This window comes from Chionomys nivalis, chromosome 4 (assembly GCF_950005125.1).
Source record: "Chionomys nivalis chromosome 4, mChiNiv1.1, whole genome shotgun sequence".
NCBI classification, from domain to species: domain Eukaryota; kingdom Metazoa; phylum Chordata; class Mammalia; order Rodentia; family Cricetidae; genus Chionomys; species Chionomys nivalis.
Genome location: NC_080089.1, coordinates 106,026,351 through 106,054,188, shown reverse-complemented (window position 1 = coordinate 106,054,188; position 27,838 = coordinate 106,026,351). Strand labels below are relative to the sequence as shown.

At 39.9% G+C, this 27,838-nt stretch overlaps 1 protein-coding gene across 14 annotated transcripts in view; it reads right to left on the bottom strand.

Annotated features, from left to right (window-relative positions):
* The window catches only part of Map4 (microtubule associated protein 4), a 133,227-nt gene that overhangs the window by 59,962 nt on the left and 45,427 nt on the right, over positions 1-27,838 (bottom strand). For 13 of the 14 annotated variants that reach the window (XM_057766371.1, XM_057766369.1, XM_057766363.1 and 10 more), the window contains exon 3: positions 20,128-20,196. In XM_057766371.1, the coding sequence (XP_057622354.1) occupies positions 20,128-20,196 (69 nt within the window). Of the gene's footprint in view, positions 1-13,249; positions 16,455-20,127; positions 20,197-27,838 lie in introns of those variants that run through there. The other variant, XM_057766370.1, reaches the window with a different exon arrangement.

Below are 27,838 nucleotides of genomic sequence, written 5' to 3'. Positions count from 1 at the left end.
AATTGAACCCAGGTTCTCTGGAAGAGCATCCAGTGCTCTAACCACTGAACCATCTCTCCAGCTGATTGACTAGCACTCTTAGAGCATTTTATTGTCTTTCTCCTTTTTTTTTTTTTTGGCAGTGTCTCAAGTATCCCGTTGACTTAAACCATGTACCCCAAAATGACTTTGAAATTCTGACATTCCTGACTCTAATTTCTACGTGCTGGAATTACAAACACGTCCCCCATGCCAGGCTTACATGATGCTAGGGATCAAACACAGGCCTACTTGCATGCAAGGCCAGCACTCTGCTGCTACTTTCTTGGCCCTTCTTTTTTTTTTTTTTTGGTTTTTCGAGACAGGGTTTCTCTGTGGTTTTGGAGCCTGTCCTGGAACTAGCTCTTGTAGACCAGGCTGGTCTCGAACTCACAGAGATCCACCTGCCTCTGCCTCCCAAGTGCTGGGATTAAAGGCGTGCGCCACCACCGCCCGGCTCTTGGCCCTTCTTATAGGTTTTTCTTAGAAATACAGTATACCGATTAAAATTCTCATAATTTAAAAAAGCAAAAAAAAAAAAATCTGCCTGTTAAATTTCATTTCTGTTGGAAAATGAAACTATTACAGCTGGTGCATAATTTAGCTTTTCTAAACATAACACTATTATACAAGATGATTAACATTAAACTAATCTAACTCATTAAATAAATTAAATTTGCCAGGTCATACAGTGTAAGACACAAGAGCATAAAGGATATAACTAGAATCAGGTTAAAAAAAAAAAAAAAAAACAGGCATAAAAAGCCAGAATCATCATCCCTGACATGATATATAGATATCCTAATTAGAGAAAAATAGATAAAAGGCTCTTTTCTTTTTTCAGACAAAACAGGGATTAAAATATTTCCCTAATGAGCCAATAACTCATAATGAAGCCCATTTCTATTTTTACTTTCTGCTAAACAGGTTATATGTTATATATTAAGTACTGAAGTTAGGGAAGACATTAACAGGATTTGGCATAAAGCCAGAAATTTTATTTATACATAGTCATAATCAAAATTCATCTGTGGTAACCTCCTGAGATTATTAAACTTTATTTCTGTACATGTCCCATTTTTTTTTTCAGGTTTTCAAGACAAGAGTTTCTTTGTAGCTTTAGAACCTGTTCTAGAACTAGCTCTTGTAGACCAGGCTGGCCTCGAACTCACAGAGATCCGCCTCCCTCTGCCTCCCCAAGTGCTGGGATTAAAGGTGTGCGCCACCATGGCCTGGTCGCATAACCCATTCTCAATGGCTTCAACTTTCCTATCTTCTCTCAAGTAGTATGTCTTTCATACATACTGGTTGTAACCATAACCACTACACCTACTTCTGAAGGCTGTACTCTGATCTATACACCTGCATATATACCTACACGAGAACAAAGATAGACAAACAGGCAGGCAGGCAGACAGATATGCAGACAGACAATTGGGGGAAAGTTTTCAATATGCAGCCCAGGCTGGTCTGAAACTTAAGAGTTCTCCTGAAACACTTCAACACACACATAACAAAGCAAGCATGCATGCACACAAAAATGAATTTTTTTTCTTCTCCCCCCCCCGTGTGTGTATGTGTGTGTGTGTGTGTGTGTACACAAATAGGTCTTTGCTTCCACCTTCTGGAGTTTAAAGAATGAACTCAAGTTATCAGGCATGTCAGTGAGGTCTTTTCCTGCTAAGCCACCTCAAAGGCCCTGAGGATGCTCTTTAGTGTCATCTTCCTGCCTCCACCTACCAAGTCCTAGGATTACAGGCATAGATTCTTATGCCCATCTTCTATTGCTTCTTAGTGGAGAACAAATGCCTAACCATGAGACATAATATAACATGACCCTGTAGTCCCTCAATGTAACCTGCATGTTATGCAACCTACCCTTCTAACTAGGCACAAGCAGTACCCACCTACTATAAAGTAGAAACAGATTAAAATCAAGCAGTTCCACAGACCCAAGTTACACAACAGAGGATTCAAACTCATTCACTGCTGTCTTCTTTTGCTTCCTCCTCAATCCATGCTAGTGGCCTCCTCAGAGTTCCACGTCATCAACTGATTAATGGGATTATAACACATGCTGGTATTCCCCAAAGTGGGAAACTACTATATCGCTAAAGCCCCACCCACAGAAACACCGAAAGACAGTGTTGACATAATAGCTGTAAGTCATGTTATTTCTCTAGAGACTATAGTGCTTGATTGACAGATTCAATTGCCATGGCGACAATGCATGGACTCAACCACACAAGTCTTCCCCCACAGAAGTCTTACTTGGCTAAAGCTAGCAAGTATCTACAGAATGGACCAATAATGAGACCATTATGTTGCTTTTCCTCAGATGAAACAAGCTAGCCACTGATCTTCCAAAATGGAAGAGAAATATACATTTTTTTCTCATCAAAATAAAATGGTCTTACAGGAGAATGCCTATATCAACATCCCGACATTTTGTGTAGCTCTGCTTCTAACCAAGTGAGGAATGGGTATTTTAAGAGCAAAGAATCACAGAATGGAAGATCAATGGTTTCAACATAGCCCATCAGCTAGAAGGCCTAATTTAAAGAGAAAGAGCTGCTCCTTGTTCATTTAGGAGACAACACTCTGAAGGCACAATCAATGCTTGGAATCAAAGACCTTAACATAAAGCTGTCTCTCTTACTGCCACGATACACACATTCAGAATCAAGGAGAAGGCAGGTGGGTTCATTCATGTTTTTGTTTATATATGTGTTTGAAGCCTGGTCCTCACACATGCTAAGCACACATTCTACCTCTGCGCCATACCCTAAGCTCCCACCAGTCACCATTCTAGAACCCAATAATCCATCACAAAAATGTTGCTTCACTCTGCCGACTGAGTTCTAGTAATTTGGAAGTCTTAGTCTCCAAAGAGGAAATACATCTACCAGCCTACACAACTAATGATGCAATTAAATCAAAAGATGGGACTCACTGCCAATTTGGTCAACTGGGACTCTATCTCACTGAACCAATAGTCTGAACCTACTGGCTGAAATGACTGAGCTCAATTATAAATGAGAAGTTACTATATAAAGAAAGCCAGAAAGACTCTATCTAGAAACCAGGGGACCCTTTGAGGTACCTCTTCAAACTTCCTTGCCAAAATTAATGGAAAACTTCAGGAACAAAAACTAAGTTGAACTAGGGAATGAAAACTGGAATCATTTCACTAGGTAAAGACATTCAACTAGCTCAAGCTCTGCCTAAAGAAAAGGAAAAACTGGTAATATAGAAAGGTGAGGTATGGTGATATGTATGTTTAAACCCAGCACTTGGAAGGTAGAGGTAGGTGGAGCTTTGTGAGTTTTGAGACCAGCATGGTCTAAACAGGAAACGTCCAGGCCTGCCAGGGCAAGGCAAAGTGATCCCAATCTAAAAGAAAGCCACTGGGTTTGTGACCAAAATTAACAATGGCCTTATAACTAATAACACAAATGAGAACCACACAACAGGTTTCTGTTTTATTGTTTGTTGAGAAAGAGTTCCTTTATATCACCCTGGCTGTCCTATAACATTCTATGGCGTCAGACTCAGTGAGGCCTGGCACTGCCTCTTGAGTTCTGGGATTACAGGCATGTGTCATGACACCAAGCTGAAAACTATGATAGTTTTATATATTTCCTCTTTCATATATATTTTATTGGGATGAGAGATTTTTGTGTGTCCCAGGGTAGCCTCAAATTTGCTTGAATTTTTCAAGACAGGGTTTCTCTGTATAACAGGCCTGGCTATCCTAAAACTAGCTCTTGTACACCAGGCTGGCCTTGAACTCACAGAGATCTGCCTGTCTTTGCTTCCCACATGCTGGGATTAAAGGCATGTGCCATCACTGCCCGGCTGACTCTAAGTCTTCCACCTCCTTAGTACTAAGAATAATGGTATGTGCTACCCTAAACAGGTTTGTTTGTTTTGTTTGAAACAGGATCTCAGGTGTGCCAGGCTGATCTTGAACTTGCTATATAGACAAAGATGACCTTGAATTCCCTGATGCTCCAGTCTCTACCAGAGTGATGGGATTACAGGATTAAATCAACATACCTCTTAATGTATGAATTCTAACCATTTCCTTCTTCCTATTATTACGAATTACTGAATATTAATTTATGAGATTAGTGTGATAGTTCATGATTGTAACCTTGGCAGCATATAGAAGATAGACCTGGGAAATTTTGAAAGTCTAGACTAGCCTGGACTATACAGCAAGAATAGAACTAGGCCATACAGAGATACATAGTAAGACTCTGTCTCAAAAAATAACAGAGAGTTAGTAGTGAACTTTAGTTTGTAAAGTGCTTGCCTACCATAGACAAAATCCTAGGTTTAGTCTCCAACACCAAAGAAACCACATGAGGTAGAACACACCTAGGTCACTAACTCTCAGGGTGTAAAGTGGCAGGAAGATCAAGACCTGCGTAGGCTACCTGAGACTGTGTGTGTGTGTTTAAAGTGGATGGATGGATGGATGGATGGATGGATGGATGGATGGATGGATGGATGGATGAACGGACAGACAGACAAAGAGATGGCAGGATAGACAGATGGCTCAGCTAGTGAAAGTAAAAGTCAAGAATGATGACCTGAGTTCAATCCCTGAGTTTCAAATATTGCTCCGGCAGGTAGTCCTCTGATCTACACAAACATGCTAATGTACAACCCACCCCCATGAACACAAGAGAAATTAAACATGTAATAAATCTCGATAAATACATTGCAACAAAGACACTGATTGTAGAGTGGTCAGGGCTTTTTCATCACAGGAGGAAGGTAAAAAACATATTACTGGTTTCATTGTCACAGAGTTCAGATGTATGTAGAAAAGAGCATATAAAGCTATCTAGCCAAAAAGGTAGAGTGCCAGTCATCCATTTACTGCAACTCGGCTCCAGATGTATTCATGGGTCCTGTTAACATTTCCTTTGGCAGTTGTTAAGTACAGAGCACACTTAGAAGGGCACCTCTTCTCTATTCCAGTGTGCTTTCTATTCTTTCTTTCATAATGTTCTGCTTTGAAGAACACTGAGTGGTAGTCATGGCAGAAAGTTTTGGTAAGCACCACTGTGAGCGTCTTCATGGGAACATATCTGCCAGTATTCTACAATGGCTTCCAGGTAACTTGGTACCCTGAAGGAACTCAGCAACATCAACAAAGCGAAGTAAATACAGGGAGGACTAGAAATATGGTTAGTGAGATGACAGGAATATCTTGTGGTCCCTTCTAGTAGTATGTTGGCTGAGGCTTTTTCTTTAACGTGGCTTATCATTGGAGGGCTCTCAGATTTAAAAAAACAAAAAACAACTGTGATCTATATGCAGGGTCACACCAGTTACTTTTTATAACATTTTAATTATTATTTTAGGTGTATATGTGTTTTGACTGCATGATTGTGTATACTATGTGACTGCCTGGTGGCCTCAGAGGCCAATAAGATCCCCAGAAACTGGAGTTATGACTGGCTGCCAACCACAATAAGATTGCTGGGGGCCTGGGGGCCCTGAAAGAGTAGCCAGTGCTCTTCTCAGCCATTTCCCCAGCGCTCCCCCTGCCCCCATTGGATATTTTTAAAGAATATACACTGCAGGAGGCAGGCAGAAGCAAGCTAGGGTATAATTCAGGAGACCACAGTGTTAGGTGGCAGCGACAACTGGAGAAATGCCAGCTGCGGGTATACCCAGACGTGGTCAGCATCTGTCTTTTTCTGAAAAACTAGACATGGGTGAGAGAAATTATGGTAAGACAGATGTTTCAGCCAGCTTGCTAAAGGGCAGAGTTTGCATTTAATGATACTGGGAGTAGGTGTTTTTGTTTGGGTATTATTCTTTTGCAGGTGGAAAGGGGGGGGATAATGAGTTCAGTTTAGGACATCTGAACCTTGAAATGGTGAGTTCTACATTCAAATGGCAATTTCAATTTCTAATCTTCATGGGAGTTATATCTGCTCTTACAAAAATGTTCCATAAACTGCCTAGCATTTAAACAGTATTTACATATTTATGTATTCTCGCTACAACTATTTCTTCATTTTGCAAAACTAAAATCCTCAACTTCTACAGGCTGCCATTTTATTTTCCATTTCTATAAACTTGACTCTTCCAGGAGTCTGATTTAAATATTATCACACAGCATCTGTTGGCTTGTTTGCTTTGCAGTGCCAGGGATTTGAACTTATAGTCTTGAGCAGGCCAGGCAAGCAATCTAACTCTATTCTACATCCCCCTTTCAATTATGATGTCTCATCATAAGGTTCCCCATGCTATAGCCATATCAAGAGTTCACATACCACATTTTATTTAGCCACTCCTGTTTGACAGAACATCTGAGTAGTTTCTATCTTTTGGCTAATATAAATAATGCATCTAAAAATATGGGTGAACAAAAGTCTGTTCAAGTTCCTACATTTTAGGGTTTTTTTTCGGTGTTTGGGTTTTTGGTTTTATTGTTGTTTTGGTTTTTTTTCTCAAAGCAGGGTTTCTCTGTGGCTTTGGAGCCTGTCCTAGTACTCGCTCTGTAGACCAGGCTGGCCTTGAACTCACGGAGATCCAGCTGCCTCTCCCTCCCCAGTGCTGGGATTAAAGGTGTGCAACCACCACCCAGGTCCTACTTTTGCTGTCTCAGATTTTTTTTTCATTTGGGCTAGAGTCTTTTTTTGTTTGTTTGTTTGTTATTTATTGAGCTCTACATTTTTCTCTGCTTCCCTCCCTGCAATCCTCCCCCAAGGTCCCCATGCTCCCAATTTACTCAGAGGATCTTATCTTTTTCTACTTTCTACTTCCCATGTAGATTAGATCTCTTTTTTTTTTTTTTTTTTTTTTAAATGTTTTTTTTTTTTTAATTTATTTATTATGTATACAATATTCTGTCTGTGTGTATGCCTGCAGGCCAGAAGAGGGCACCAGACCCCATTACAGATGGTTGAGAGCCACCATGTGGTTGCTGGGAATTGAACTCAGGTCCTTTGGAAGAGCAGGCAGTGCTCTTAACCGCTGAGCCATCTCTCCAGCCCCCTAGATTAGATCTCTTAGTGTGCACATTGTTATCCAAGTTCTCTGGGATTGTGGTTTGTAGGCTGGCTTTCTTTGCTTTATGTTTAAAAACCACCTATGAGTAATGTGATAATTGTCTTTCTTACCTCATTCAAAATAATGTTTTCTAGCTCCATTTATTTACCTGCAAATTCAAGCTGTCATTTTTTTCTGCTGTGTACTACTCCACTGTGTAAATGTACCACATTTTTCTTATCCATTCTTCTAACAAGGGGCATTTAGGTTGTTTCCAGGTTTTGGTTATGACAAACAAAGCTGCTATGAACATAGTTGAGCACATGTGCTTGTGGCACGATTGAGCATCCTTTGGATATATACCCAAAAGTGGTATTGCTGGGTCTTGAGGAAGGTTGTTTCCTAATTTTCTGAGAAATCACATTGACTCCAAAGGGGTCCTTGTGGCACGATTGACCATCCTTTGAATATATACCCAAAAGTGGTATTACTGGGTCTTGAGGAAGGTTGTTTCCTAATTTTCTGAGAAATTGCCACACTGACATTCAAAGGGGTTGTAACAGCTTGCATTCCCACCAGCAATGCGGAAGTGTTCCCTTTTCCCCACAACCTCTCCAGCATAAGTTGTCATCAGTGTTTTTGATCTTGGTCATTCTTACAGGCGTAAGATGGAATCTCAGAGTTGTTTTGATTTGCATTTCTCTGATGACTAAGGATGTTGAACATTTCCTTAGGTATCTTTCAGGCATTTTAGATTCCTCTGTTGAGAGTTCTCTGTTTAGGTCTGTACTCCATTTTTTTATTGGATTATGTGATCTTTTAGTGTCCCATTTCTTGAGTTCTTTGTGTATTTTGGAAATCAGATCTCTGTCTGATGTGGGATTAATGAAGATCTTTTCCCATTCTGTAGGCTGTCGTTTTGTCTTGTTGACTGTGTCCTTTGCTTTACAGAAGCTTTTCAGTTTCAGGAGGTCCAATTTATTGTTTCTTTCAGTGTCTATACTGCTGGGGTTATATTTAGGAAGTGGTTCCCTGTGCCAATGCATTCAAGTGTACTTCCCACTTTCTCTTCTATAAGGTTCAGTGTGTCTGGCTTTATGTTGAGGTCTCTGACACATTTGGACTTGAGTTTTGCGCATGGTGATAGATATGGGTCTATTTTCATTCTTCTACGTGTTGATATCCAGTTATGCCAGCACCACTTGTTAAATATGCTTTCTTTTTTCCATTTGCTATTTTTATTTATTTATTTATTATGTATACAATATTCTGTCTGTGTGTATGCCTGCAGGCCAGAAGAGGGCACCAGACCCCTCTACAGATGGTTGTGAGCCACCATGTGGTTGCTGGGAATTGAACTCAGGACCTTTGGAAGAGCAGGCAATGCTCTTAACCTCTGAGCCATCTCTCCAGCCCCTATTTGATATTTTTTGCTTCTTTATCAAAGACTGGGTGTTCAAAGATGTCTGGGTCTTCTATTTGGTTCCATTGGTCCTCCTATCTGTTCTTATGCCAATACCAGGCTGTTTTCAGTACTGTAGATCTATAGTAGAGTTTGAGGTCAGGGATTGTGATGCCTTCAGAAGTTCTTTTATTGCCCAGGATTGTTTTGGTTATCCTGGGTTTTTTGCCTTTCCATATGAAGTTGAGTACTGTTCTTTCAAGGTCTTTGAGGAATTTTGCTGGGATTTTGATGGGCATTGCATTGAAGCTGTCTCAGATTCTTAAGTGCTGCAATTATAAGCTCAATAAATCTATTTTAATTTTTTTTTTTTTTTTTTTTAGAGACAGGGTCTCATGACTGTTGGGCTAACCATAAACTCAGTATGTAGCTAAGCCAAAGATGATCTTGAGGGGTTAGGAATTAGCTCTGTGGTATAGTGCTTACCTAGGAAGCTAAAGACCCTGAGTTGGGTCCTCAGCTTCCACCCAACCCCCGAAGAAAAGAAGACAAAATAACAAAGATGATCTTGAACTTCTGGTCCTCTTGTGCTATATCCTAGCCCCCAATATAATCACCATCTACCCCACACACTATTTTGAATGGGTTGTTTATTTGTGTAGTGTGTGTGTGAGTTTTAAAGAGATACACCTCCCTCTGCCTCTCTGGGATTAAAGGTACCAGCTATTTTGTCTAGCTCACCCACCCACCCTGTCCTCTTTTGAAAGATTTATTTTTATTTTATAAATATGGGTATTCTGCCTCAATATATGAGTGGCTGGTGTACCAAATGCATATCAGATCCCTGGGAACTAGAGTTACCAATGGTTATAAGCCCACAAGTAGGTACGGAGAATTGAACCTAGGTCCTCTGGAAGAGCAGTCAATATTCTTAATTGCTAAGTCATTTCTCCAGTACCATAAAGATTCTTTTATATTTGAATATCCAGATTTCCCAACACCATTTGTTGGGAAAGCTGTAATTTCCCTAGTGATTACCTTGTCATCTGTGTCCAAAATCATCCCAACATATGTACAAAGATTCGTTTCTTGGCTTCCCATTTTATTCCTTGGTCTAGAAGATATCTACCAGCATGATGGTTTTGTTTCAAACTGGGCCTTAGGTAGTCCTGACTAATCTTGAACTCATGGTCCTCTTGCCTCCACCTCCTAAGAACTAAGACTACAGAAATGCACCACTACCATGCCTAGAGCCTTAGTATCACAAAGCCAGATTTATTTACAGTGAGCATATGAAGTTTTGAAATCAGCAGAGATTTAACTCTGTTCAAGATTGTTTTTGCTACTTGGATTGCTTCTTGAGATTTAGGTGGTCAGTTTTTCCAGTTTTTGTCAAAAAGATTACTTAATAAGATCACTTAATAAAATGGCATAATAAATCTTCTAACATTTTACTGCCATCTGGAAGCTCCTTTCAGAACCTAGCCACACTTATCATTTGTGTTCATCCTTCTTATACAAGCTCCAGCATGCTGTGATTGTTTTTGGTGGTGGTGGTTGGGGTATTACTTGTGTGGAGGCCAGGACAACCTCAAACGTCATCAAGAATGATCTCCAGTCAGTCGTGATGGCATGTCTTTTTGTTGCTAAGACAGGGTTTCTTTGTGTAGACCTGGGTGTTCTAGAACTAATCCTGAGTGCTGGGATTAAAGGCACACACCAACACACAGGAAGGTGAATGTCTGTGAGTTCAAGGCCAGCCACATCTATACAGTGAGTTCCAGAACAGTCAAAGATATATAGCATGATCCTGTCTCAAAAAAAGGAAGAGAGAGACAGAGGGAGAGAGAGAGAGAGAGAGAGAGAGAGAGAGAGAGAGAGAGAGAGAGAGAGAGAGAGAGAGAGAGAGAGAGAGAAATAGATGGGATGAAGGAAGGGAGGGAAGGAAGGGAGGGAGGGAGGGAGGAAGGGAGGGAGGGAGGGAGGGAGGAAGGAAGGAAGGAAGGAAGGAAGGAAGGAAGGAAGGAAGGAAGGAAGGAAGGAAGGAAGGAAGGAAGGAAGGAAAAAGACAGACAGCCTTCTAGTATCTTTGAAACAAAGTCTCTCATTGGCCTGGAGTGTATCAGGTAGGCTGGCTGACCAGTGAGCTCCAGGGATATGCCTCCTCAGTGTCCTCACCTGTTGTATGGCCAAGTCCTCCAAAAGCAAAACGCTGCCTTCAGAGAGGAAGAGGATGCTCATAAGCCTCAGAAGGTTAAAAGGTCATACATGCAGGACAAAAACATGGAAGGTTATTTACTGAAAGCCCCTACAAACAGTTATTGGGGAGTGGAAAGAAAGTCATGTTGGGAGCCACCTTCAAGTTGCAGTTTCCAGAGTGGGCTTTCTGGTGGTGCAGCTACTTCTGTGTTATCCGTGCTTCTTGTATGTAACCCTCACTTAATAGTAATCCCAATAAGATGCTCAGTAGATACTGGTGCAATCATTACTTTTGTCTGTCGTGAGCTTAGGTGAAGACATGCATGTTTGTGTTTGTCACCCCAGGAAGTCTGCCACACCCAGCTTTTTATTGTTTTGTTTTGTTTTTTTGTTTTTTGGTTTTTGTTTTTGTTTTTGTTTTTCGAGACAGGGTTTCTCTGTAGCTTTGGTGCCTGTCCCGGAACTAGCTCTTGTAGACCAGGCTGGTCAGCTTTTTATATGGGTACTGAGGACTGAACTCAGGTCCTGAAGTTTGTGAGGCAAGCATGTTACTGACTTAGCCATCTCCCCAGCCTCAAGAGCTATTATTATAGGGCCCTAAGAACCCTAAAATTGGGTACTCCTCCCTTGCAACTTCTCCCTTTTGGAAGCTCTCTCTCACTTTTCTTTAGTAACTCTCATGTTTTCCTAAAAACACCCTAGAAATTTAAACAAATTTTCTAAATTAAACTTAATTATATATGTGAAATTTCCTAAGAAGAAAACTTGTATCAGAAAATGATTAAGAAACAACAGGCTCACGAGGTAGTGGCGCACATTTTTGATCCTAGCACTTGAAAGGCAGAGACAGGTGGATCTTTTTGAGTTCAAAGTCAGCTTGACTGCAAGGTTACATAGAGAAACTCTGTCTTGAAAAACCAAAAAAAAAACAAACAAAACAAAACCATGAAAACTTTACAAAGCATTGATTGCTAGTAGGTTACTAATGTCTCCAATAGTTGGCTTATATGCCACAAAAAAAAAAAAAAAAAAAAAAGAACTAAACTTTGATCCTAAGATTTCTGGTGGAGAGAGAAAAATGAGGACAGATTACCATGTAAATATTTAGGATTATAATGTGACATTTTATGTTTGAACTTCGATAGTGACATGTCAATTCATGGACTGATTATAGAAGCTGTTTATATTAAAGACTCATGTATCTGTTAAGAATCTTTTTTGTTTGTTTGTTTGTTTTATTTTTGTTTTTCTAGGCAAGGTTTTTCTTTGTAATAGAAAGAAAATTCTGGAATTCACTCTGTACACCAGGCTAGCCTCAAACTCACTAAGATTCAACTGCTTTCTGACGCCTGAGTGCTGGGATTAAAGGTGTGCACCACCACTGCCCAGCCTGTTATGAAATCTTTTATCTGATGAGACAAAAGACAGAAAAATAAAAAGCATATAGCACACCTTCAGTATTATAGGTATCAAGCATAGGAGTTTCTACTATTTTGAGGCTGACATGATCTTCAGGGCAGATATCACATCACAGAAAATTTATCACAATAAAAATATCTACATACATGCACACCTAAATATACACTATATTCATATCCACATAGACCGTTATGTGCATGTATGTACACACACACACACACACAAGAAATTTTAAAGAAATCTCCCTATTCCAAATACAATAGAAATAGCCAGCAACACTGCTGGAGGATCTAGTTTTACATATAGCAGCACTCTGCATTTGTCCATTATGCACTATGTTTCTGCCTAAAACACTCTCTCATCTCACCATATTATCATAGTACATGAGAAGGAAGATCCAAAATCATAGGCAGGTTTCAATTTCCAGCAAGAATTGCTCCAATAGTAATTGTTTCTACACGACATGGTGGCATACACCTGTAATCAGTCACAGGGAGGCTGAGGCAGACACTGAAGGCCAACCTGGGCCATCACAAGTAACTTTTATGTGAGACATACCTATAAAAAGTTAGCAAGAACTATAAAATAATTTTTACGGTATTTAAATTCTACACTGAGCATTAGTATGGTGGCATATGCTTATAATTCCCAGCACTCAGGAAGCTAAGCCATGAGAACTGACAAAAAAATCCAAGGCCATCCTGGGCTACATAGCCAGACCCTATCTCAAAACAAAATGAAAATCTATACTGCATTTTAACTTTCCTGCCCATTTTGAAACAAAAATCTTGCTATGCATGACAGGCTGGCTTGGAACTCTCAATCTTACTGCTTCTGATTCCTAAATTCTAGGATTACAAACATATATCACCATCCCTAGACTCCTAAAAAGCGTCTTAATTCAGCCATCATACTACATTTGCAAACTTTTCTATTGTACAAATACAGCATTCTACACACTGCACCATATTAAATATTACTGAACATAAATTGTATTAGATAAACCCAGAAGGTATTGCAAGAAAACTGTGGATACATAATTTTAAATATGGTACCATAATGTAACAATTAATATACCACAGAAGATATGCCTTTTAGATCATTTTACCATTTGCCAACACTGCAGGTGCTACCAAAATATCAATAGTCAATTGAGCTTCCTAATGCTCAGATTCTGAATAACAGAGTTAAGTGAAAATGCTTGAGAGAAGTCCATAAAACTATAGAATTATGAGTGGGATTCAAAGCTTTGTTAGACTGTTAACTTAAGCCTCAAAGTGATAAGTGATATACTTCAATAATTAAGACCTCAGCCAAAATCCAGTTCATAAAATGTTGACGTACAATGTTTATTAGTGTAATTTATTTAGCACAATGACACAGTAAAATGTCCCAATATACAAACTGTTAAAAGTCTAAGTCACAAAAAATACAGATGAAGCTAAAAATTTGTTAAAAAAAAAGGTGGGGTTAAATAGACTTCTATATGTTCAATACTGGATGATACAGGGTTGGAGGGAGAATGAGAATCATCATCACATTTAAGTACAAAGGCCCCATATACTCCGTGATCATCATGGTAACACAGCACTCTTTCTTTTTTCAAGGGACAGACTACTTCTTAAGTAGCTATATATGAAAGATTATATTATTGCTTTCAAAATATAATATCTAAATTCAACAAATGGAGCTAACAAACTACTTTAAATGTCATCTGGCTATTAGCAGAAAATTAAAATTTACAAACTCATAAAGAAAACACATTTAAAAATTTTTAAGCAAAATAAACATAAAATGGAATAAAACAATGTCAATTATGAAATATGAGTGCATGTGACATTTCCTGCCTGGCATTATATAACTACCCGATACAAGAAAAGCTATGGAGACTGCTTAAAAAGCAACAGAAACATACCAAACATAACTTTAAAAAGCAAATGCTAATTTTTTTAAGTTCTCTGGGTTAAATCTCCCACCCCTCAATAAAAAGGGGGAAAAAAGCAGTGTGTGTGTGCGTGTGTGTCTGTGTATAAAAGCATGTTCTATTTGATGTCATGCTTTCCTACAAGAATTTCACACTGTTGTCAACAACTTGGAAGATATGCTGTACCTAGACCTACAGAAGGAGTGCACAGTACAGACATCAGCCTTGCGATCGCATGCCTGTAGAAGACAATGCTTCAGTTGCAGAAGTCACTGCAAGGACTTTCTTAAATCTTCTAGATACTCTGACTTTACCATCCAAAAGTATATTTGGGGTGAATTTGTTTGCTTGTTTTTGTTGTTGTTTTTCTTTCTTTCTTTCTTTTTTTCCTTTTCGGTTTTTCAAGACAGGGTTTCTCTGTAGCTTTGGAGCCTGGCCTGGAACTAGCTCTTGTAGACCAGGCTGGCCTCGAACTCCCAGAGATCCACCTGCCTCTGCCTCCCGAGTGCTGTGTTGTTGTTTTTCAAAGACAAGGTTTTTCTATTTAATAGCCCTGGCAGTCCTGGATCTCACTCTGTAGACCAGGTTGGCCTCAAACTCACAGAGATCCACCTGCCTCTGCCTCCTGAGTGTTAAGATTAAAGGCTACTACAGCAGGGCAATTTGTTTTTGAGACAAGGTTTTGTGAAGCTCAGGGCAGCCTTGAACTCACAATATACCTCAGGTTGGCCTCCTACTTCTAGAAATCCTGACTAATCTTACTTACTGGAGTCTGAAATCTCTTTAACGTGAACCATTACAACCAGGGTTCAAAGTTAGCTTTTTGTCAAAGACCAAATAAAAAGCACATTTTACATTCCAGTTCTTATATCAGAATTCCACTAATATATCAAACATGGACTGGGATTTATGTTCTCCTAAAAACCCAAAGCTTAATTGAAGGTTCCATAGTGCTTGCCTTAAATGATTCTAGGTTTTATGTTCTTTTGTTTAATTTTATTTCTTTGGGAAAATGAAGAAAAAGTATCAATGAGACAAAGTAAGAATGTAAACTCTCATTTTATGATAAAGGATTTTACACACAGGACTTCATATATGATACACCAATTCTACTGGAATGTTGCAGAAAAAAAAAGCACTTCAGAACGCAAACAGATCCTAATCCTGAATGCAATTTTTGGAGCAATCGGACAACAATTTGACTAGAAGCTAGGCACATGGACACCTACATGGAATCTCAGCTGCGGAAGAGAATGCTTGAGTCCAGTACGTTAAGGCTAGCATGAGTGACACAAACATAGGAAGGTGGGCTGCAGCAGGGTGAGCTCTGGCTGGCATGAAGGCCCTCAGTGTAGCTGCCTTAGAAGCTTGCTAAGCTGGCGGTGCTTCTCAAGTGTTCTATGGTGGCTTCTTTGTTGTTCAGGAGAAAATGCTTTTTATTCTACATTACCCTCTGCCCTATCTGCAAAAGGCAAGAACATTAAAGCTATGCTCCAATTTTCTTTAACTTCCCAATTCTTACTTTATGATTTTGCTCAAAAAGTAACTTCAAATATTTTTTTTAAAAATTACAATAATTGTATTGTCAAATTTTCAGAAACTCTTAGACAAATAGGTAAAACAGTTTATGATAAAAACAATTTCAGTCCACCCTGCAAATAACAAAGACATTAAAAAAAAAAAAAAAAAAAAAAAAAAACAACAACAACAACAACTAAAAATGGGATGTCACTGTGTAGCCCTAGCTGGCTGGGACTCAGAGATGAGCCAGCCTCTTCAGGCTGGGATTAAAGCTACTCACCACAACACCCAGCATAAATAACAATTTCATTCAGAGAAATAATTTTTCAACTGGAAAACAATAATGCAGATTTTAGTAAGGTAGAAAGAAATACTGGTGGTCTGAAAGCCTAACTGTCACCAAAAGCAAGCTCACAGAGGGAAACAGAAAGGGCAGGAAAGGGAAATTCACTGCAGCTCGGTGGCCTCAACCCCTTTATGAAAGCACAGGTTCAATTGGTTTTACAGTATATGGATTCCCCCACTGATTATGCAAAAAAAAAAAAAAAAAAAGGAAAGAAAAAGAAAAAATGGAAAAGGCCAACTAAAAAATGTTTAAAGAAAAATATGACTGAATTAAATGATAAAATGAGAATCTAAAAGAGATCAAGAAAAAGAAATAACATTTGATGACTTTTATAAAAATACTAAAATCAAAAGAACTCATTCTGCACATTGTGCTCACAAAGGGAAAGGAGGTTCCATCAAGCCCTGCAGAACCCAAGAAGCAGGTGGCTTGTTCAGGCATCAGCAGAATTAGGCCCCGAAGAACTACCCTCAGTTTCTTCTACATGGTGTCCCGGAAGGAAAAGCAAAGCTGCAAAATGCTGAGGGTTTTAGAAGTGTAACGGTGCTTAGGAAAGATCACTGGTCTGGTGTTGCGGCAGCCCCAGTGCTGAGAGACACGCTAGGCTTCTAGGAGGAGAAAAATAGAAAGGGAGGAAGAAACAGGAAGGGGAAGGAAAGGGTGGAAAAGCACAGGTCATTAGTAAACAGCAAGTTCAATACAGCAAGACGCTCATCAACTCCACTATGCTATCAGTGGAGCTCTCCTCTCTAAGCTCTACAGACAACACCTGAGGAAAACTGAGGAGTTGTCAAAGGGGCACTAAGCCAGATGCTCTAGTTAGTGACGGCAAATCAGAAGCAAATCACAACATGCTCCCCGAAACATGCACTCTTCACCTACTCTGCTTCCTCCTCTAATGAAATCTCTATGCTCAGTAAAACATCTGGGTTTTTTTGTTTGTTTGGCTGGCTGGCTTTTTGTTTGTTTGTTTTTTATTTATTTATTAAGTATACAATATTCTATCTGAATGTATGCCTGCAGGCCAGAAGAGGGCACCAGACCCCATTACAGATGGTTGTAAGCCACCATGTGGTTGCTGGGAATTGAACTCCGGACCTTTGGAAGAGCAGGCAATGCTCTTAACCTCTGAGCCATCTCTCCAGCCCTGTTTGTTTGTTTTTTTAAGACATGGTTTCTTCTCTGTAACTTTGGAGCCTGTCCTGAAACTAATTCTTGTAGACCAGGCTGGCCTCGAACTCACAGAGAACCGCCTGCCTCTGCCTCCTGAGTGCTGGGATTAAAAGCGTGCACCACCACAGCCCAAAAAATACACCCATTTTGAAAAGCAATGAAAAGAGATCCACATCAGAACCCAAACAATTCGGATACGAACACAACATTTTACCTAAGGAAAGATATCCAAAGGCAGAAAGACAAGTTCTTAAGGTGCCAATGGGCAAGTCACTAAAGAGCAAAACAGTTCCCCTGGTGTCATCAGAATACTCTCCATGTTTCAAAACTATGTCCTGGGCACACACAGCCGAGCCCCAGCCACCGTACTATCAACATTATTTAAAACACTAAGTCTCAGGGCTGGAGAAATGGCTCTTTCAGAGTACCTGAGTTTGATTCCCAGCACCCACATCAGATGATTTACAACTATTTGTAACTGCAGCTTCAGGAGACCCCATGCTATCTTCCCCCCACCTCCCCAAACACAAAAATAAAATAAATCTTAAAAAGTAAAACAACAGTAACCAAAAAAAAAAAAAAAACACTAAGTCTTTTCTGGTCAGGCTTGACATCCTGTTAGAGAAGGCTGGAGGAATGGTTCAGTGGTTAAGACTGGCTCTTTGAGAGGACCTAGGTTCAATTCCCAGCACTCACACGGCAGCTCAGAGCCATCTATAACTCTAGTTCGAGGGATTCTGATACGTTTACATCAATCCACATAAAATAAAGTTAAATAAGTTATTTTAAAAAAAACAGCAATACCCACTTGCTAGAAACAACAATTCATATTCTCCATCCCTTCTTCCTCCCAACATTTAACTCCAGGCTAAAAATACTGAATTTACTTTTTTTGTTTTTGTTTTAAGAGTTGCTTTTGTTTTTAATTATGTGTGCACATGTATGTCTGTGTGTAGGGATGCACATGTGACAGCAGCTGTACCCAAAGGCCAGAGGGAGAGATCCCCTGGAGGGGGGGGATCAGATGGTTGTCACGCACTCAACATGGCCCTGCTGGAGATTAATTTAGGGCCCTGCAAGAGCAATATAGCTCTACAACACTGAGCCCTTTCTCCAGTCCTGGTTTATTTGTTCGGTTTTTGTTTTTTGTTTCGTTTTGTTGAGAAAGGGACTTGTCCTAAGGCCCAAACTGGCCTCAAAATGCCTGCCAAATCTTGGAGTTAAGGCTGTGAGCAAACAGCACTCGTGCTGAAACCACTGCTCCTCACTAGCAGGAATCCCTGCAAATCATAATCTTCCTTCCAAAGCAGGAGCAGAAATAATCAATATAAATGAGTACAACTATCCAAGTTAAAAATAAAAAAAGTCAATTCTTTGGACGATAACATGACTTATTTAAGTTTGTTCCTAGTTTTCAAAGTACTGTACATATGAATTGCTAATAAGAAAGCCAATTTTATGGAGTAAAAAATAGAACCTAAACTTCAATTTCTTTGAGGTATAAGATATGTACATTTTCTTTTTTAGGGGGAGATAGTAGAAGTTGAACCTAGGGTCTCATACATGTTTGGCAAAGTAACTGCCACTAAACTACATCATTGGGTGTTTTATTTTGAAATAAAGTCTTAATAAATTACCCAGGTTGGCCAGTAACTCAACTCTATTGAGGCCTGGAATTTGTGCTCTTCCCGCCTCTGCCTTCCAAGTAGCTGGGATTACAGGCCTGGGTCACTAAATTCATCTTAGAACATTTCTTAAGATTAGAAAAAAAAAAAGTCAGGGCTGGAGAAATGGTCAGCAGCATTTGCTGCTTTTGCTGAGGACCCAAATTCATTTTACAGCAACCACATGATGGCTCACAACTATCTGTAACTCCAGTTCCAGGGCATCTTCTGGTCTTCTCAGGCTCCTGCACACATGTGGTATAAATAAACTCATACAAGCACATTCGTATAAAAATCAAATTAAAAACAAATAAAAATAAAAAAGAGTACATTAAAAAAAACTGTTACTGCTAACAAAAGGCTTTTGGAAACATTTAGAGCTGAACAACTCTATGGTAGTTAAATGAAAGGCTTTTCATGGCTCAATCATATAAAATTGAAACAAAAAAAAAGTACATCTTGTGCTTGCACCCCAGAGTTTTCTGATGCAAGAACAATGTGCCCTGCTTGAGCGCTAAAAGTCAAAAATACAGCGCCTAACTCTCATGCAGGCTACCTAAGTTTTATATAGTACAACATATTCCATGTGGGCATACTCCTGCTATGACTCTGGCAGTTTTGTTCATTATAAATATATTGGGAGTGAAGGGGAGGGGATTCATGCTGGTTATAAGGTAAGAGACTACGGGAACTCAGTGCTGAAAGCACTGGTACTAGGCTAAAAGTTAAAAGGAATAAATCCCAAAATGAACAGTTAAGGGAAAAGATAAAGGGAGAGAAAAAAATCGAAGACCAGAACAGAAAGCACTTTGATTTACTGTTGTGGGTTACTTTCTTTTCTCTCTCTCTCTCTTTTTTTTTTTTTGGTTTGTTTTTGAGATAGGTTTCTCTATACGACAGCACTAACTATCCTGAACTCACTTTGTAAACCAGGCTGGCTTCAAACTCATAGAGATCTCTGCCTCCCAAGTGCTGAGATTAAAGGCGAGTGCCACCATGCCTGGCCACTGTAGGTTTCCTAATACTAAAATGAGTACCGGATTCTCATATATCAAAGTGATGGGTTTTTTACATCTTTAAGATTGATCCAATTCTTTTTTTTTTTTTTTTTTGTTTTTCGAGACAGGGTTTCTCTGTGGTTTTGGAGCCTGTCCTGGAACTAGCTCTTGTAGACCAGGCTGGTCTCGAACTCACAGAGATCCACCTGCCTCTGCCTCCCGAGTGCTGGGATTAAAGGCGTGCGCCACCACCGCCCGGCTCGATTGATCCAATTCTTATGTGGCTCACTTTCAGTAAACATTCAAGGCCTATGAAAGCAAACTCTTCTCTTTCTGTTGTTGAGAGATGCCCTGGGTTAAAATACATCCAACAGGAACAGCAAGGTTCTCAATAATAACTCATATACTTCCATAATAATATTCAAGAGCTTACAAAGACCACTTACCTGTAGTGTTATTCCCTTCCATCCCATGATCACCATTGGCTAGAAGTGTTGGTTTAGAAGATGAAATACCTGCAATAATTGCAAAGAATAATTATGCATTGTAAAACAAAGTAAAAATAAAAAAGAAATCATTGACTATGTAATCTTTGTTACTATTTGTAGTATTAAGCAGGACAAAGCACATCAAACTGTCAATCTTCAGTAAATGGAAACACACTAATTCCTGCCCCACTCACACCATCAGTACTGTCACCACAGAAAAGGCTTTTTTTTTTCTTTTTTAGACTTATTTATTGTATGTACATGAGAGTTTTGCAGAACCATCTATTCACCATAAACAAATCTTGTTTGTTTTTGTTTTTTTTTTTCCCTTTGTATTTGTTTTGTTATTTGAGACAGGGTTTCTCTGTAGCTTTGGAGCTGTCCTGGAACTCAACTCTGTAGAGCAGGCTGGCCTTGAACTCAGAGATCTGTCTCCCTCTGCCTCCCGAATGCTGGGATTAAAGGCATACTCCACTGCCAACACCACCACCACCACAGCCCAGACAGCAGGCAAGCAAAAAGTCCCTTGGTCCATATCCCTCCCCTCCCCCACCAACTATTCTGTAGACCTGACTGTTCTGGAACTCACTCTTTAGACCAGCTGGCCTTGAACTGAGAGATCTACCTACCTTCTGTCTTTAAGGGCTGAGACTAAAGGTGTGTGCCATCACTGCCAGGCATAAATGTCTTTATTCTATAAATTGTCAGAGATTGTTAACAGATTCAATTTAAAAATAACAAATCTACGGAGCACCTCAGGTTAAGTAATAAGCACGTTTCACTTGAAGTGATCCACTCGGAATTCCAGGACACCATCAGTGCTCCTGCACAAATAGACTACATGGAGACGGAAGGAGTCACAGGACACAAGAATCCTCTGTTTTGTTTGGAGAGAGGGTCTCATAGCCCAGTTTAGTCTCAAGCTTGTTTGCATACAGACAGGAAGTCTTTGGGTACTGCATAAAGCTGGGCACAGTGGTGCACTCAGGATGTGAGGCAGGAGGATCACTAAGTTCCTGATCTTCCTCAAAAAGTAAGTTTGAGGTCAGCTTGAGACCCTGTCTCTGAAAATATATAAAAAGGTCAAGGTTTTTTTTTGGTGTGTGTAACAGTGCTAGCTGTCCTGGAACTAGCTCTTGTAGACCAGAATGGCCTTGAACTCACAGAGATCCACAGATCTCTGCCAGGATTAAAGCATTGTGTCACCAACACCTGGCTGGTTTTGTGTTTTTGTAAGTGGATACCTAATTGTTCAGCATTATTAATTTGTTGAAAAGACTGTCTTTGCCCTATTGAATATATTTGCCCTGGTGCAAATGTGCAACTTTCTGGAAAATCAATCAACAACATTTGTGTTAGTCTGTTTCTGGGCTTTTTATTCTGATAGTGATGAATTTTTCCTTTATTTCATGTGCATCAAACCCAGAGTGCTCTATGCTTCAGTGCTTTGCTTTTAGCAGCTAAGCATTTAACTGCTGAACTATACCCCCAACCTGGGCTTTTCCTCCAATTCTTGTCTTTTCCATGGATTTTTAAGTCTGGGTGTTCTGATACCATATAAGCTTGGTAACAATTGATTTTCTCTCTAAGCAGGGTCATGCCTATTTCCCAGGCTGGCCTTCAACTCATTTTATAGCCTAGACAGCAGCAACATAAAACAGACAAGCAAATAAGCATGGCAGCACCAGTAATCTCAGTGCTGGAAAGGCAGAAACAAAAAGATCCCTGGAAAGTGTTGATCAGCCAGTCTAGTCAAATCAGCAGGCTCCAGGTTCACTGAGAAAAGGAGAAAAGAAAAAGAAAAAGGAAAGGGAGGAGAGGGGAGGGGAGAAAGGGGGAAGAAAAAAGAAGGGAGGGGAAGGGAAGGGAAAAGGGAAAGGGGGAAGGAAAGAAAAGGGAAAAGCAGCCAGGCGGTGGTGGCGCACACCTTTAATCCCAGCACTTGGGAGGCAGAAGCAGGCAGATCTCTGCGAGTTCGAGACCAGCCTGGTCTACAAGAGCTAGTTCCAGGACAGGCTCCAAAACCACAGAGAAACCCTGTCTCGAAAACCAAAAAAAAAAAAGAAAGAAAAGGGAAAAACAGGAAAGGGAGCTAAAGTAAAGCACTCCAAATATCCCTCTGGCTTCCACAAAAACATAAGCAGGCATGTGTGCAATGCATAAAAACACATAATCTTGATGAGATCTTATTTACAACTGCGGCAAACAGAAATTTCAACAGGGGACGTCCATTTTCTGAAAGATACTAGACTAGAATTAGCACTTCTGCATCTGCACAATTTCATGCTCATCACAGTTTCCAGTGAATCGTCCTCCTGAAACGTCTTCCCCATGGTGTTACCCCCAGGTATAGTTCACTCTGGAAAGGAGAATCACGACTGCTTAGAGTATACAAAGCTAAGATTAACTCTTTTCAGGGTTCTTCTATCCCTGTTTGAGAGTGTTCTTGAGAGGGTTCAAGCAAGATAGGTAGTCAAAAGAATTCTTACAAGGCTATATCTTACAACATCTCAAACGTTTTATTTTAAGAAAATGGCGCAGTCATCCAGTTTGGTAGCTAGACAACCAACTGTCTTAGAGGCCACTGAGCATAGACTGAGCAGGGACCCTCCCTAATAACCAGCTCTGGACACACCCACCCATCTCCCTGAAAACACACTCATCTTAAAGGGAAACTGCAGCTGAGATGTAAAAATACATAAATTTATTTAATAAAAAAAAAGAAAGGGAAACTTGCTGGGCAGTGGTGGTGCGTGCCTCTAATCCCAGCATTTGGGAGGATCTCTGTTTCCTGATCTAGAGAGTGGGTTCCATGACAGAGGGCTACACAGAAAAGCCTATCTTGTCTTGGGCACACACACAACATTATGACCTACAGAGGTATTTTTCACAGATACTTTTCAAAGACAAAGGGAAATCTAGAAGCTACACTATCTAAAATAACAAATGCAGGCTTTTTCTTTAGAAGCTAACAGTCTAGACCCTGTGTTCAGAGCAGAAATCCTTGATAGTAATCACTGTCATGGTTAACTGAAAAGACTGCTCTGTTATCTGAGAGGAACAAAGAGAAGCATGGTATATCAGAGTACTAATTAGAAAACAGAGAAAAAAGGGTGAAAAAACAATTTTCCATTAAATATGCATAAATAACGAGTACCCTGCTCATTCTTCACATAATGTACTGTCCTGATCCAAAGAGATGCCAGCTATGTTCTACCCCACACTTGGCATCAAGTCCCTCTCCTCAAACAATCAGCACTTAAGATTCATCATCCCTAGCTTAACAGAACATATTTTTTAAAATCTGTCCTGTTTTAAAAATGTAAATTATAAGAAAATGGAAATTTTACAAAAATTAAGTATCTTTTGCCTGTGGAAGTGATAAAACTACTTTATAATGTGGTAATAGCTAGAGTGACTGAAGGGCAGGAAAGAACAAACCTTCTATATAGTCAGGCAATTTACCAAGTGAGAAATATTAACTCAACAATATATTATCAGTATTTAAATCATTTATATAATAAATGTAAAATTAATATAAACAGAATGCTGTAGCACTATTTTTAAAAAGTCAAATATACATAAAAAGATTCACCATAGAGTAAAATACCACTGAGAATCCAGGACATATAGGCAGAGGGATAGGTAGGTAGGAAGAAGGCTAATATGACAAAATGAGTATTATGTAAAAAAAAAAAAAATTCTCATCCTTCCCCCATTTCTTCCTTAAAGAAGGCAAACTAAGGAACATGTCAACTTCAACATACTAGCAGAAGTGTTTAAAAGCATGGGCTGGAGAAATGTTTCAGTGGTCTAATGTCCTCTACTGGTCTCCATAGATGACAGGCATTTACCTAGTACCCAGACATGTGATGCAGGCAACACTCATACACATAATAAAATTAAATACATCTTTTAAAAAAAGAGCTGCAGAGTTGAGTCTGGTGGTACATATTTAATGTCACCTCTATACTTAAGGGATTATGGCCTGAGAATTCAAGGCCAGCCTCATCTAAACGAGAAGACACTACTTATAAAAAAAAGTAGGAAAAAAGAATCTAGAAATTAAGAGAGGTAGCCTTGGGGTTGAACAGATGGCTCAGTATTTAAGAGAGCATACTGCTCTTCCAGCAGACCCAGGTTCAGTTCCAAAGGGGGCTCACAACTGCCTATAACTCCATTTCCAAAGAATCCAATATCCTTCTCACCTCTGGGAATACTCAAATTCATGTACACATATGCACAAAAAGAAACAGCCATTCACATAACTAAAAATAAAATTTAAAAGGACAGCCTCTAGTGATCTAGAAATTATGAGAATATTCATAAAAATGAAAATAAACAGAAATACATAAAGAAACCACATGCTAAATGTGGCATAGATGAGCAGCAAAGTTTCCAAGTTTGTCCCTTCTCCACATTAACAATCTTCATTCCCACTATAGTCAATCCTTCGTCACCTCCCACATGGAGCAGACACTGGACACCATCTCACCAGTGACCGTGACAGCTGGAGGAGAGGAGAGCAATGGACACTGACACACTGGGGTAGCACTGACAACACACTGCCAAAAGCAGGCCCAGGACAGTCATCCATCACAGCATCTCTCAAACAAAACTTCCAATAAACAACTGAGGAAAAGGTGCCATTCGAAGAGAACCAGTACCACCCAGGCAAATCATGCTAACACAGCTAGCAAAACACTCTGAGCTATACCGAGCCCAAACAGTAGAGTCTATAAAAGACATACTTCCCTCAAAGAGACAAGAAAAATAACCATACAACTAGGAAACAAAAGTATGGACTAAACAAAGTAAAATATCTAATGAATAGAAATCCTTTTGGAATTTAGATGGTTTACCATTGTCTACATAAAGAGTAAAACAGTTAAAAATGGGCTGGGCGGTGGTGGCGCACGCCTTTAATCCCAAGACTTGAGAGGCAGAAGCAGGTGAATCTCTGTGAGTCTGAGGCCAGCCTGGTCTACAAGAGCTAGTTCCAGGAAAGGCACCAAAGCTACAGAGAAACCTTGTCTCAAAGAAAAACAACAACAAATTATCTGTCCGTTACTCTAGGCCTTAACTAAAGTTGGTTGCCCCAATGTTGCACATGAGATTTGATTGCCCAGGTAGCCAGTTGTCCCTATAACTTCTTGCACCTTTTAGAAATTGCTTGATTGCACTTCCTGTTTAATCAAGCAATATTATTTCCCTTCTCAGGTCTTTGATGGGGTCAATAACTAGTTATAGTTACTTCACTCATGACTTAGCCAAGCCATTTCTAATATAAAAGACTCAGACTCCTTAGGATAGGCTAACTATTGAAACATTTAGCATATGTTTCTTTTTTGGTATTGTTCATGCTGGCTGTAATTCTAATTTTTATTTATGTTTTTGCCTCTTCTTTTCCCTGAATAATACTTGATATTTGTTCTTACTGTATACAGTTTTATATTAGGCTTAGAACTCTCATTTAGACAAATTGGGGAGATGCTGTGCGAACTCCTTCAGTCAATAGCCGGTCCACTTTGAGCATGCTCTAATATACTATAAATGTGGATGAAAAGTATGCGTGGGCCTCTTGGCTGCAGAATTTAGTTCCCAATGCACGCAGAGGACTTCAAATCGCTACTCTTTCTGTGAGTTTATCCCCAAATAAATAAACCTTTGTTATATTCCATTCTGGGCTATTGTGGAACTCTTGTATGCCAACACCATGATGTCAAAGAATTTTTCTCATTAACCTTAGAAAAAACCCAATGGCCAACTTCTAAACATAAATTAACGTATGAAAGGCTCATTGAACTCTTGAACCAGACAAATGACCACCTCTACAATGTACATCTTGTGGCAGAAAAATCAATCTTGTTGAAATCCATAACAAAGCCTACAAGGATTCTTTTTTTTTTTTATGTATACAATATTCTGTCTGTGTGTATGCTTGCACGCCAGAAGAGGGCACCAGACCCCATTACAGATGTGGTTGCTGGGAATTGAACTCAGGACCTTTGGTAAAGCAGGCAATGCTCTTAACCTCTGAGCCATCTCTCCAGCCCCGCCTACAAAGATTCTTTGGACCATTTTCTGGAATGTTTTCTTCCTCTAAGAACAAAACTGAGCACATGGGAGGCAGAGGCAGGTGGATCTTTGTGAGTTCGAGGCCAGCCTGGTCCACAAGAGCTAGTTCCAGGACAGGCTCCAAAGCTACAGAGAAACCCTGTCTCGAAAAAAGAAAAGAAAAGAGAAAGAATAAGAAGAAGGAAGGAGGAGGAAGGAGGAGCAACAGAAGCAGCAGCAGCAGAAGCGGCAGCAGAAGAAGCAGAAGCAGCAGCAGCAGAAGAAAGAAGAAGAAGAAGAAGAAGAAGAAGAAGAAGAAGAAGAAGAAGAAGAAGAAGAAGAAGAAGAAGAAGAAGAAGAAGAAGAAGAAGAAAACTCCCTAGATTATTTCTCTAACAATACTCCCAGTAGGAATTATAAGAGTACTAACAGTCTCTCTCTCTCTTTTTTTTTTTTTTTTTTTTTTAAGTTTTTTCAGGCCAGCATTATCTCTGTGTAGCTCTGGTTCCCAACTTACTCTGAAGACCAGCCAGGCCTCAAACTCAGAGATCCACCTGCCTGTGCCTCCCAAGTTCTAAAATTAAAGGTATAAACTAACTACCAAGAAGTTAGTCTCACTTTTTATCTATTATAGATGCTACCTCACTCTTACGACAAGTTCCACCACCAAATGGCTGACTTACGCTCTGGATCATCACCAGTTAAATTTTATCATAGCCCCTTCTATAGGCCCTCCCCTGAGAACCTCTGACTGCTGCTGCTCTTCCATCATCAACCCTTTGTCAACTCTAATCAGCTAACAGCAGTCAGGGTGACCTTTGAGAGGGAGAAATGAGAAACTAAGAGTTAGATAGGGAGAGGGGTTATGGCTAGGTAATAAAGATGGCCGTTTTTCAAGATGGCCTGCTTCTTCCTCACCCAACTGACCTGAAACAAAACTTGGAAGCTTAAAACAAAGGTTTTTGTAGGCTTGTCTCCAGTCAGCAGGCCCCAGGCCCCCTGATGATAGGCTGGCTTACCAAGTCCAAGGTCTACCCAAGACAGGTCACACAACAGTTCTGGGCTAATCAACCATGCTAGCTTTCTTCAAACTGACCAACTGCCTACGTTATGGGAAGAAAATAAAACCTCCAGCCTTCCAAAAAAGACTAGATTTTTGGCTTTTCCAGTCCTCCAAAGTGCTTTGTAGAGGGTCTTTCTCTGTTACATCTGCTGTGTGCATATGTTCCCTTACCCCAAATAAATGCCTTTCTTGAATTTCTTTAAAATTACTTATTTTTAGCCGGGCGGTGGTGGCGCACACCTTTAATCCCAGCACTCGGAAGGCAGAGGCAGGCGGATCTCTGTGAGTTCGAGGCCAGCCTGGTCTAGAAGAGCTAGTTCCAGGACAGGAACCAAAAGCTACGGAGAAACCCTGTCTCGAAAACCCAAAAAATAAATAAATAAATAAAATTACTTATTTTTACAAGGCAGTGATGGTGCATACTTTTAATCCCAGCACTTGGAAGGCAGAGGCAGGTGGATCTCTGAGTTCAAGGCCAGCCTGAGCTACACAGAGAAATTCTGTCTTTTTTTTTTTTTTTTTTTGGTTTTTCGAGACAGGGTTTCTCTG